This window comes from Salvelinus alpinus, chromosome 7 (assembly GCF_045679555.1).
Source record: "Salvelinus alpinus chromosome 7, SLU_Salpinus.1, whole genome shotgun sequence".
NCBI lineage: Eukaryota > Metazoa > Chordata > Actinopteri > Salmoniformes > Salmonidae > Salvelinus > Salvelinus alpinus.
The window spans coordinates 9,104,653-9,117,348 of record NC_092092.1 but is presented as its reverse complement, the minus strand read 5'-3'; the positions used below and the strand labels follow the sequence as shown (position 1 = coordinate 9,117,348).

Below are 12,696 nucleotides of genomic sequence, written 5' to 3'. Positions count from 1 at the left end.
TGTCAAAGGACATGACCGAGACAGCTGTCAAAGGACATGACCGAGACAGCTGTCAAAGGACATGACCGAGACAGCTATCAAAGGACATGACCGAGACAGCTATCAAAGGACATTACCGAAACAGATAAAGGATATTACCGAGACAGATAAAGGACATTACCGAGACAGATATTGCTCTTCTATTGTTAAAATGATTCTGTATTTTTGTTTATATAAAGGATATACTGTAATGTAACTCTCAATACGGATTTAAAGATGACATTTTCAAGTTGAATATAATCTATGACCTATAGTAATCACTCAGGTTGTACAACTGATATAAAACACTTTTGACACAATCGTTTGGCTGCACTACAACATTTACACAAATGTTGTGTGGTGTCTAGTCTATATAAATTCTGCTGTTTATTGGAAATAAAAAAATAACTAGACAATTCATCATTTTAATTTCCAGATGCAACAGTAGATCAAGTCATTACATTTAAATAAATAATTTCCTGATCTGTCTCATAACATGAAAAACTGACCTGCATAGACTTGATAATAGACTACAAAGAGAGAATACTTGTGAACTGATTAGTGGTAGTTTCATATTTCAATCCAGTCAGAATAAATAAACAATTAGATGAGATAAACCTTCTGCATAGGATAACGAGCAGCAGTAGTTACAATGTTTATGTTTTCCTTACTGATAATTTGGACCTATCAGGATTGGGCGAAGGCGATGCTTAAATTTCAGTGCTTTGGCTGAGAGTTTCCTTTTGCAAAGGATGGAGACATCGCAAACCCAAACTCTCAATTTGAAACACATGGACCCAGAAATAAATCACGCAGCTGACCAAATTACGCAAGATTTTAGTTCTGGGATAACCAAGATTAAACTCACCAAAACATTCTAAGCTGCAATATATAAAGCGCAAGGGTACATACTTCAAACAGAGCACATTTAGACCCTATTGCCAGAGGTTTACATGAAGGTGACTCCTCAGCGTCACCTGGCTTGACCGAGAGACAGTAGGAGAGAGAGGAGAGACAAGAAGAGCAGGACCAGGGATGAGTGGGCCAGAGTTACCCCACTGGTAGTTGCACTGACAGTTGTGCTGTTGGCAGTGTTGGTGTTATTGACGGGGGTTCTGGCTGTGACGGGTGAAGGGAACGTGCCCACAGTGGTCTGAAGGAAGCTCTGGAAGCGAGCGGTTTTGGTGAAGACCTGGATGTTGGAGGAGCGAGGACTCTGGCTCCATCGTGTTTTGCTGGAGCTGGTCTTATTGCTGCTGTTGACAGTCAACACAGCAGCTTGGTACCATGCATCACCCTGCTTACACATCAGAGGACCACCCCCTTCACCCTGAGGGGAGAGAGAAGAACGAACACACGGGGGGAGAGGTCAGCATTGTCATGTCAGATAGACAGCCAGACTGGTTGCCTACCAAGCTACTGGAAGATCATTATGAAACTTGGGACTGTCCTCACTAGGTGGATCTAAATGTCCTACCATCAGGCAGGCTCTGCTGACGTCAAATCTGGAGATGCCAAAGTCAAACAGTTGCAGAGCTATCCTCAATAGCTAAACAGACATAATGCAACCATCCTTGCTGTACACCAGTTGACACTTCTGAGTCGACATTTGAAACCCGTTATTGTGCGTTTGCTTTGTTTGTCGGACCCATCTGTACCTGTCGAAGGTCCAAGGCAGAAGTGCAGATGTTATCAGAGGAGCCAGAGCTCCCACAATCCACCACAGAGGTCTGGGACTGCTCCAAGTTCTGTTCGGCTAAGGAACGACACAGAATAGAGAAATAGAGGACGAAAATCACAAGTTGACCAAACAGAAAGAACACATTTATTTGATCAGGTAAGTTGACTGAGAACACATTCTCATCTACAGCAATGCCCTGGGGAATAGTTACAGGGGAGAGAGGATGAATGAGCCAATTGGAAGCTGGGGATGATTAGGTGGCCATGATGGTCAGATTGCGAATTTAGTGAGGACATCAGGGTTAACAACCCTACTATTACGATAGGTGCCATGGGATCTTTAGTGACCACAGAGAGTCAGGACACTTGTTTAAAGTCCCGCCCTACACACGGCAATGTCCCGAATCACTGCCCTGGGGCATTGGGATATTATTTTCTTATGACCAGAGGAAAGAGTGCCTCCTACTGGCCCTCCAACACCACTTCCAGCAGCATCTGGTCTCCCATCCAGGACCAACCCTGCTTAGTTTCAGAGGCATGCCAGAAGTGTTAGTCTGTTCCAGTATTACACACTGACTCACCTCCACCCTGGCCCCTGCCCCAGCCAGCCACCCAGCACCGAGTCCCTATGCTGAAGGTGCTGCTTCCCTGGTCCACACAGATGGGCTGGATGTAGTCAGACAATGTGTGTTGGCTGGCCAGTCTGAGGATTGCCACGTTGTTGGCCGTCAAGTTGCTCATGGTGATGTTGATGACTTTAAGGGTTACCTCGTTGGGGTTGGAGCCGTTCTGCTTTAGACGACCCATGATCACGGTCCACTGAGAGGCGTTGGACTGACTGGGAAGTGGGAATAGTGAAGTTGGGGAACTTTAGCTTGGCATTACCGATACCTTCTACGTAATAGGTCCTTGTTTCAACTTGAGCACCAAGACACCAAGTGATGGAGATCTGACCATATGCATCTGACCAACTCACCCGTTTACATACAAGTGGAGTGTGTTACCTGGAGAAGCACCCAGCATCGCTCATGACATAGTCCTCTGCCACCATTGTGCCCCCGCAGACGTGTGTTCCGTTTGTCTGTAGACTGGCTATCCAGGGCCAGGATCCCCCTGAGGCCAAGCCCCCACCAGTAAGGGAGTTCAAAGAGGCACTGCCGCACACCACGGCTGCAGAAACAGGGAGAGAAGCGCTACAGAAGTCAGGACTGACTTTTGGCTGAGTGTAGATTTAAAGAGAGGGATAAACACTAACGTTTGGATGTGGTCAAATGGAGAGTTACAGATACGTTGGCTATAGCTACAACAGGAGTAACAGATGGGTGTGGCTACAAGAGGAGGCAGCAATTTGTGTGTTTCACAGAGGGAAGTAAATCCACTTACGTTCAGGAGTGGTTTTAGGGACAGTTGTGGTGGTTTTAGGGGCAGTTGTGGTCATAGGTGTGGTGGTAATGGATGGAGCAGTTGTGTTGGTCGTCGAGGCAGCTTTGGTCACAAGGGCAGTTGTGGTGGTTTTAGGGGCAGTTGTGGTCATAGGTGTGGTGGTAATGGATGGAGCAGTTGTGTTGGTCGTCGAGGCAGCTTTGGTCACAAGGGCAGTTGTGGTGGTTTTAGGGGCAGTTGTGGTCATAGGTGTGGTGGTAATGGATGGAGCAGTTGTGTTGGTCGTCGAGGCAGCTTTGGTCACAAGGGCAGTTGTGGTTTTAGGGGCAGTTGTGGTCATAGGTGTGGTGGTAATGGATGGAGCAGTTGTGTTGGTCGTCGAGGCAGCTTTGGTCACAAGGGCAGTTGTGGTGGTTTTAGGGGCAGTTATGGTGGTGGCTGGGGCTGGAAGACCAGTACAGGAGACACTGAGGTCAGAATCAGTCCCACTGGAGGAGAAGGTGACGTAGCCTGGCTGGTCACTGGTGATCTGGGTGTTGATCCAGGTCTGGTACTGAGACACCCTTGCGTACACTCCTGGGAGATTTGCCTGTGCACACCCGTAGCCGAAACTCACAACGCCAGACTGGATCCAGCGAATACCCTGTTTGCTCACCATTGGACCTCCTGAGTCCCCCTATGCATTGACAGATTTACAGTCACTGAGATTAGATTTTCTTATGAAACATACGACCCAGGTAGACCACCACATTTGATGTACTGGTACTGAGAGAGTAAATATATAAAAATGTAACAGTATTGTTTTTAAAAGAGTGGAACTGTTGAGTTTGGTGTTTGGGTTAAATGTATCCCACAATCCTACAAATCCTTACCTGGGAAAGCAGTGAGCAGCAGTCAATACCCACTCTTTGTTGATGAGGGATCCCCCACAAAAATGGCTGCCTAATCTGTGAAGACTGGCCTGCCATGGCCAACTCCCTGCAGGAGCGTCCTGACCCCCCACGATCCTAGTGTTAAGAGGAGGGGTTCCGCACACTAACAGAGATAGAGAATGATGGGTTATTTGGAAGGTTTTTGTTGAATAGGTCACATTGGTGTAAACAGTGCATTATAAAAGGTTTTAATCGTGTTTAGAGAATATCTGTTATTGGTGAAAAGGACTTACCATTCAGCTGTGAATGAGAGCCTGAAATACAAGACAGAAAGAAAAGGAAATTCCTTAATCCTTAACAAAGGTTATCCAAACCCTGGCATTTTCACTGGGTACATAACAATGTGTTATAACAATTGGTACTTATGCTGACGTCAGTCGGTATGTTCACTCTGATTAGTATGGGACAGTATGCACACTCTTAGAAAAAAATAGTTCCAAAAGGGTTCTTTGCCTGTCCCCATGGCAGAACTCTTTGAAGAACCCTTTTGGGTTCCAGGTAGAACCCTTTCCACAGACAGTTCTATATGGTACCCAAGAGGGTTCTCTGTGGAACCTAAAAGGGTTCTTCAAAGGGTCTGCCATGGGGACAGCCAAAGAACCCTTTTGGAACTATTGTTTTCTAAGAGTGTGCATACTGTCCCATACTGATCAGAGTGAACATACCGACTGACGTCAGCATAAGTACCAATTGTTATAACACACTGATTGTTAAACCTCTTAAGGATCATACCCAAATCTAACTGCCTGTAGCTCAGGACCTGAAGATGGCGGCGGAAGAAATGGCAGCCGTTTTACAGGCGACAAACCAATTGTGCTATTATGTGGTTTTTTTCTCATATTATTTGTAAATTATTTTGTACATAATGTTTCTCCCACCGTATCTTACGGCAAAAAGAGCTTCTGGATATCACGACAGCGATCCCTCACCTCGGATTAGACAAAGATTTTTTCTTCAACAAGCAGGACGCACAGGATGTACTTCAGACGCTCGACAAGGCCAAAATCCCTGTCATAGCACGACTAACTGGTGCCCCCGCACATTGGCAACCCGGACTATTTGCATTGTGTCCCGCCAACCCTCTTTTACGCTGCTGCTACTCTCTGTTTATCATCTATGCATAGTCACTTTAACTGTACCTACATGTACATATTACCTCAATTAGCCCAACTAACCGGTGCCCCCGCACATTGACTCTGTAGCTGGCCTCGCTACTGTTATTTTCACTGTCATTTTACAGCTTTTTATTGTATTTCTTTACTTATCTATTGTTTACCAAATACCAATTTTTTATTAAAAATTACACTGCTTGTTAGGACTTGTAAGTAAATATTTCACGTTGTACTCAACCTGTTGTATTCGGCGCACGTGACAAATAAACTTTGATTTGATTTGAAGCAAGGATATGCATATTCTTGATACCATTTGAAAGCTAACATTGAGGTTTGTGGGAATCTAGGAGAATATAACACATTAGATCTGGTAAAAGATAATACAAAGAAAATAACATGCATTTTTTTATCATCTTTGAAATGCAAGAGAAAGGCCACAATGTATTATTGCAGTTTTGGCACAATTTTGATTTTGGCCACTAGATGGCAGCAGTGTATGTGCACAATGTTCTACACTGATCCAATGAACCATTGCATTACTGTTTCAAAATATTGTATAATGTCTGCCTAAATGTGCCTAATTGGTTTATTGATACGTTTTCAAGTACATAACTGTGCACTCTCCTCAAACAATAGCATGGTATTCTGTCCATATCAGATATGTCCGTGTCCTGGGAAATTTTCTTGTTACTTACAACGTCATGCTAATCACATTAGCGCACGTTAGCTCAACCGTCCCTTCGGGGGGACACCAATCCCGTAGAGGTTTTCTTACCGTATGTTCCCAGCCAAAATAGTCATATATTATGACGTTTTTGTTTTGGTCTTAGGCAGTTTTTTTCCGGCTGTTCGTGCACACCAAAAAATGATTGAGGCAAGTCGAAGTTCGGTAGTTGACGTCTACGCCCTTTTGTCGGTGACTGGTCAAACGTACTACTCCTAGTAGGAGTGGAAACATGAACCCACTGGGCACAGACGTCAGTTCAATGTCTAGTTTGGATTTACTTTGGTTGAATTGTCAACTAACGTGAATACAACGTGAAATCAACAATAACATCACCATGTTTTTGGATTAAGGTTAAAAGTTGGGTGAAAAAAAATATGATGTTTACTTTTTTACATTGATCAACATCACTTTGACTGTCTGGGTTGAAATGACGTGAAAACAATGTTGATTCAACCAGTTTTTGCCCAGTGGGAAGTGTTTGCTGTCATTTAATGAGAAATGACTAGTTTTCATGCACATTTTTTCACATGAGAAATACTGCACCAAACATCTTAGCTAGATGTTGAACTGCTTGGCTAAGACCTCCTCGGCTCCAATTTACTCAACACTTTTGAAAACGCATAGACCTACCTGTAAACTATAATCCAGAATCTAGATGTATCAGTGTGACTTGGCATAGGCCTACCTGTAAACTATACTCCAGAATCTAGATGTATCAGTGTGACTTGGCATAGACCTACCTGTAAACTATACTCCAGAATCTAGATGTATCAGTGTGACTTGGCATAGACCTACCTGTAAACTATAATCCAGAATCTAGATGTATCAGTGTGACTTGGCATAGACCTACCTGTAAACTATAATCCAGAATCTAGATGTATCAGTGTGACTTGGCATAGACCTACCTGTCATGTTGTCTTTGATCATGTCTTGTCCCTGTGCTTCCCTCTGCTGGTCTTATTAGGTTCTTTCTCTTTCTCTCTCTCTATCGTTCCGTTCATGCTCCCAGCTGTTTCTCATTCTCCCTACGACCTCATTTACTCTTTCACACCTGTCCCCTATTTTGCCCTCTGATTAGAGTCCCTATTTCTCCCTCTGTTTTCCGCTCCTGTCCTTGTCGGATTCTTGTTTGATGTTTGCAGTTTCTGTGTCCTTGTTCCGCCCTGTCGTGTTCTTTTGCCTTCTTCAGATGCTGCGTGTGAGCAGGTGTCTATGTCAGCTACGGCCTGTGCCTTCCTGAAGCGACCTGCAGTCTGTGGTCGCGTCTCCAGTCGTTCCTCTCTATTGACGAGAGGATTTCAGTTTCCTGTTTTGGATTACCATTGATTTATATCCAGGAGAATCATTATTTGTTTTATACTGGAATAAAGACTCTGTTACTATTACGTCGCTTTTGGGTCCTCATTCATCTGCATAACAGAAGAATCCGACCAAGATGGACCCAGCGACTACGGATTCTCTCAACACTGCCGTCAAGTTCCAGGGAGCAATGCTCGGCAGACACGAGCAGGAATTGTCTGCTGCTCGTCATGCCGTTGAGACCCTGGCCACTCAGGTCTCCGACCTGTCAGGACAGTTTCAGAGTCTTCGTCTCGTGCCACCAGCTACTTCCTGGTCTTCCGAGTCTCCGGAACCTAGGGTTAATAACCCACCATGTTACTCTGGGCAGCCCACTGAGTGTCGCTCCTTTCTCACCCAGTGTGATATTGTGTTCTCTCTCCAGCCCAACACATACTCAAGAGAGAGAGCTCGGATCGCTTACGTCATATCACTCCTTACTGGTCGGGCTCGGGAGTGGGGCACAGCTATCTGGGAGGCTAGGGCTGAGTGTTCTAACGTTTATCAGAACTTTAGAGAGGAGATGATACGGGTTTTTGATCGTTCAGTTTTTGGGAAGGAGGCTTCCAGGGCCCTGGCTTCCCTATGTCAAGGTGATCGATCCATAACGGATTACTCTATAGAGTTTCGCACTCTGGCTGCATCCAGTGACTGGAACGAGCCGGCGTTGCTCGCTCGTTTTCTGGAGGGACTCCACGCTGAGGTTAAGGATGAGATTCTCTCCCGGGAGGTTCCTTCCAGCGTGGACTCTTTGATTGCACTCGCCATCCGCATAGAACGACGGGTAGATCTTCGTCACCGAGCTCGTGAAAGAGAGCTCGCGTTAACGGTGTTTCCCCTCTCCGCATCTCAACCATCTCCTCCCACCGGCTCAGAGACTGAGCCCATGCAGCTGGGAGGTATTCGCATCTCGACTAAGGAGAGGGAACGGAGAATCACCAACCGCCTTTGCCTCTATTGCGGTTCTGCTGGACATTTTGTCATGTCATGTCCAGTAAAAGCCAGAGCTCATCAGTAAGCGGAGGGCTACTGGTGAGCGCTACTACTCAGGTCTCTCCATCAAGATCCTGTACTACCTTGTCGGTCCATCTACGCTGGACCGGTTCGGCTGCTTCCTGCAGTGCCTTGATAGACTCAGGGGCTGAGGGTTGTTTTATGGACGAAGCATGGGCTCGGAAACATGACATTCCCCTCAGACAGTTAGGGAAGCCCACGCCCATGTTCGCCTTAGATGGTAGTCTTCTCCCCAGTATCAGATGTGAGACACTACCTTTAACCCTCACAGTATCTGGTAACCACAGTGAGACCATTTCCTTTTTGATTTTTCGTTCACCTTTTACACCTGTTGTTTTGGGTCATCCCTGGCTAGTATGTCATAATCCTTCTATTAATTGGTCTAGTAATTCTATTCTATCCTGGAACGTTTCTTGTCATGTGAAGTGTTTAATGTCTGCTATCCCTCCTGTGTCTTCTGTCCCCTCTACTCAGGAGGAACCTGGTGATTTGACAGGAGTGCCGGAGGAATATCATGATCTGCGCACGGTCTTCAGTCGGTCCAGAGCCAGCTCCCTTCCTCCTCACCGGTCGTATGATTGTTGTATTGATCTCCTTCCGGGGACCACTCCCCCTCGGGGTAGACTATACTCTCTGTCGGCTCCCGAACGTAAGGCTCTCGAGGATTATCTGTCTGTTTCTCTCGACGCCGGTACCGTGGTGCCTTCTTCCTCTCCCGCCGGAGCGGGATTTTTCTTTGTTAAGAAGAAGGACGGTACTCTGCGCCCCTGCGTGGATTATCGAGGGCTGAATGACATAACGGTTAAGAATCGTTATCCGCTTCCCCTTATGTCGTCAGCCTTCGAGATTTTGCAGGGAGCCAGGTGCTTTACTAAGTTGGACCTTCGTAACGCTTACCATCTCGTACGCATCAGAGAGGGGGACGAGTGGAAAACGGCGTTTAACACTCCGTTAGGGCATTTTGAATACCGGGTTCTGCCGTTCGGTCTCGCTAATGCTCCAGCTGTCTTTCAGGCATTAGTTAATGATGTACTGAGAGACATGCTGAACATTTTTGTTTTCGTTTACCTTGACGATATCCTGATTTTTTCACCGTCACTCGAGATTCATGTTCAGCACGTTCGACGTGTACTCCAGCGCCTTTTAGAGAATTGTCTCTACGTGAAGGCTGAGAAGTGTGCCTTTCATGTCTCCTCTGTCACTTTTCTCGGTTCTGTTATTTCCGCTGAAGGCATTCAGATGGATCCCGCTAAGGTCCAGGCTGTCAGCGATTGGCCCGTCCCTAAGTCACGTGTCGAGTTGCAGCGTTTTCTCGGTTTCGCTAATTTCTATCGGCGTTTCATTCGTAATTTCGGTCAAGTGGCTGCCCCTCTCACCGCTCTGACTTCTGTCAAGACTTGCTTTAAGTGGTCCGGTTCCGCCCAGGGAGCTTTTGATCTCCTCAAGAAGCGTTTTACATCCGCTCCTATCCTTGTTACTCCTGACGTCACTAAACAATTCATTGTCGAGGTTGACGCTTCAGAGGTGGGCGTGGGAGCCATTCTGTCTCAGCGCTTCCAGTCTGACGATAAGGTCCATCCTTGCGCTTACTTTTCTCATCGCCTGTCGCCATCGGAACGCAACTATGATGTGGGTAACCGCGAACTGCTCGCCATCCGCTTAGCCATAGGCGAATGGCGACAGTGGTTGGAGGGGGCGACCGTCCCTTTTGTCGTTTGGACTGACCATAAGAACCTTGAGTACATCCGTTCGGCCAAACGACTTAATGCACGTCAAGCTCGTTGGTCGTTGTTTTTCGCTCGTTTCGAGTTCGTGATTTCCTATCGTCCGGGAAATAAGAACACCAAGCCTGATGCCTTATCCCGTCTCTTTAGTTCTTCTGTGGCTTCTACCGACCCCGAGGGGATTCTCCCTGAAGGGCGTGTTGTCGGGTTGACTGTCTGGGGAATTGAGAGACAGGTAAAGCAAGCACTCACTCACACTGCGTCGCCGCGCGCTTGTCCTAGTAACCTTCTGTTCGTTCCTGTCTCTACTCGTCTGGCTGTTCTTCAGTGGGCTCACTCTGCCAAGTTAGCTGGCCACCCCGGCGTTCGGGGTACGCTTGCTTCTATTCGCCAGCGGTTTTGGTGGCCTACTCAGGAGCGGGACACGCGTCGTTTCGTGGCTGCTTGTTCGGACTGCGCGCAGACTAAGTCAGGTAACTCTCCTCCTGCCGGTCGTCTCAGACCGCTTCCCATTCCTTCTCGACCATGGTCTCACATCGCCTTAGACTTTATTACCGGTCTGCCTTCGTCTGCGGGGAAGACTGTGATTCTTACGGTTATCGATAGGTTCTCTAAGGCGGCACATTTCATTCCCCTCGCTAAGCTTCCTTCCGCTAAGGAGACGGCACAAATCATCATTGAGAATGTGTTCAGAATTCATGGCCTCCCGTTAGACGCCGTTTCAGACAGAGGTCCGCAATTCACGTCACAGTTTTGGAGGGAGTTCTGTCGTTTGATTGGTGCTTCCGTCAGTCTCTCTTCCGGGTTTCATCCCCAGTCTAACGGTCAAGCAGAAAGGGCCAATCAGTCGATTGGTCGCATTTTACGCAGCCTTTCGTTTCGAAACCCTGCGTCTTGGGCAGAACAGCTCCCCTGGGCTGAGTACGCTCACAACTCGCTTCCTTCGTCTGCTACCGGGCTGTCCCCGTTTCAGAGTAGTCTTGGCTACCAGCCTCCTCTGTTCTCGTCCCAGCTCGCCGAGTCCAGCGTTCCCTCCGCTCAGGCTTTTGTCCAACGTTGTGAGCGCACCTGGAGGAGGGTCAGGTCTGCACTTTGCCGTTACAGGGCGCAGACTGTGAGAGCCGCCAATAAACGTAGGATTAAGAGTCCTAGGTATTGTCGCGGTCAGAGAGTGTGGCTTTCCACTCGTAACCTTCCTCTTACGACAGCTTCTCGCAAGTTGACTCCGCGGTTCATTGGTCCGTTCCGTGTCTCTCAGGTCGTCAATCCTGTCGCTGTGCGACTGCTTCTTCCGCGACATCTTCGTCGCGTCCACCCTGTCTTCCATGTCTCTTGTGTCAAGCCTTTTCTTCGCGCCCCCGTTCGTCTTCCCTCCCCCCCCCCCGTCCTTGTCGAGGGCGCTCCTATTTACAAGGTACGGAAGATCATGGACATGCGTTCTCGGGGACGTGGTCACCAGTACTTAGTGGATTGGGAGGGTTACGGTCCTGAGGAGAGGAGTTGGGTTCCATCTCGGGACGTGCTGGACCGTTCGTTGATCGATGATTTCCTTCGTTGCCGCCAGGGTTCCTCCTCGAGTGCGCCAGGAGGCGCTCGGTGAGTGGGGGGGTACTGTCATGTTGTCTTTGATCATGTCTTGTCCCTGTGCTTCCCTCTGCTGGTCTTATTAGGTTCTTTCTCTTTCTCTCTCTCTATCGTTCCGTTCATGCTCCCAGCTGTTTCTCATTCTCCCTACGACCTCATTTACTCTTTCACACCTGTCCCCTATTTTGCCCTCTGATTAGAGTCCCTATTTCTCCCTCTGTTTTCCGCTCCTGTCCTTGTCGGATTCTTGTTTGATGTTTGCAGTTTCTGTGTCCTTGTTCCGCCCTGTCGTGTTCTTTTGCCTTCTTCAGATGCTGCGTGTGAGCAGGTGTCTATGTCAGCTACGGCCTGTGCCTTCCTGAAGCGACCTGCAGTCTGTGGTCGCGTCTCCAGTCGTTCCTCTCTATTGACGAGAGGATTTCAGTTTCCTGTTTTGGATTACCATTGATTTATATCCAGGAGAATCATTATTTGTTTTATACTGGAATAAAGACTCTGTTACTATTACGTCGCTTTTGGGTCCTCATTCATCTGCATAACACTACCTGTAAACTATAATCCAGAATCTAGATGTATCAGTGTGACTTGGCATAGACCTACCTGTAAACTATAATCCAGAATCTAGATGTATCAGTGTGACTTGTTACCTTTCTTCTTTCCTCAATATCATCAATTAGTATTTCTGCTTCACTCAATACTTTTGAAAACACATACCTGTCCACCTGCACACATGTGGCTTATTAACTTGAAGAACTTGAAAGTTGAGTCTGCTAGGTATGCTTTCCCGTCACCAACTACTTATAGGACAACAGACACAAGAAACATATCTTCCTACCCAGTAACTCTTACATTTCTCAGAAATCGCTCAAACGTTTCCTGGTTGCAAGAATTCTTATAGTTCACCTTATTTCAGTTTATTTGACAAAACAAGCAGTCATTGTGTAGAGAATCATTGCACAATCTAAACCGGTGAGAATAACTTTTCCATAAGCCAAAATATTGTATTTTCAGCGGTTTGAAGTTGGTGTATAAACCCGAAAGTAAAAGACTCAAAAACGCTTCTTAGACTTACTTTCAAAGAGAATGAGATATCTGTAACTCACATTTCTATGTGAAATTGGTTGGGTCGCCCAAAAGGTTACATATTGCAGTGTTAAATCGATTTGAGTTCAGTTAATTCATTC

At 46.8% G+C, this 12,696-nt stretch overlaps 1 protein-coding gene across 1 annotated transcript in view; it reads right to left on the bottom strand.

The window, feature by feature from the left end:
- Positions 1–429: 429 nt before the first annotated feature.
- Positions 430–12,696, bottom strand: part of LOC139580281 (transmembrane protease serine 9-like) — a 37,951-nt gene continuing 25,684 nt past the window's right edge. The window contains exons 11-17 of the mRNA XM_071408828.1: positions 4,247–4,267; positions 3,983–4,088; positions 3,082–3,757; positions 2,703–2,868; positions 2,280–2,536; positions 1,677–1,774; positions 430–1,348 (exon numbers count right to left, since the gene is read on the bottom strand). Of these exons, the coding sequence (XP_071264929.1) occupies positions 992–1,348; positions 1,677–1,774; positions 2,280–2,536; positions 2,703–2,868; positions 3,082–3,757; positions 3,983–4,088; positions 4,247–4,267 (1,681 nt within the window). The 3' untranslated portion in view covers positions 430–991. The remainder of the gene's footprint in view (positions 1,349–1,676; positions 1,775–2,279; positions 2,537–2,702; positions 2,869–3,081; positions 3,758–3,982; positions 4,089–4,246; positions 4,268–12,696) is intronic.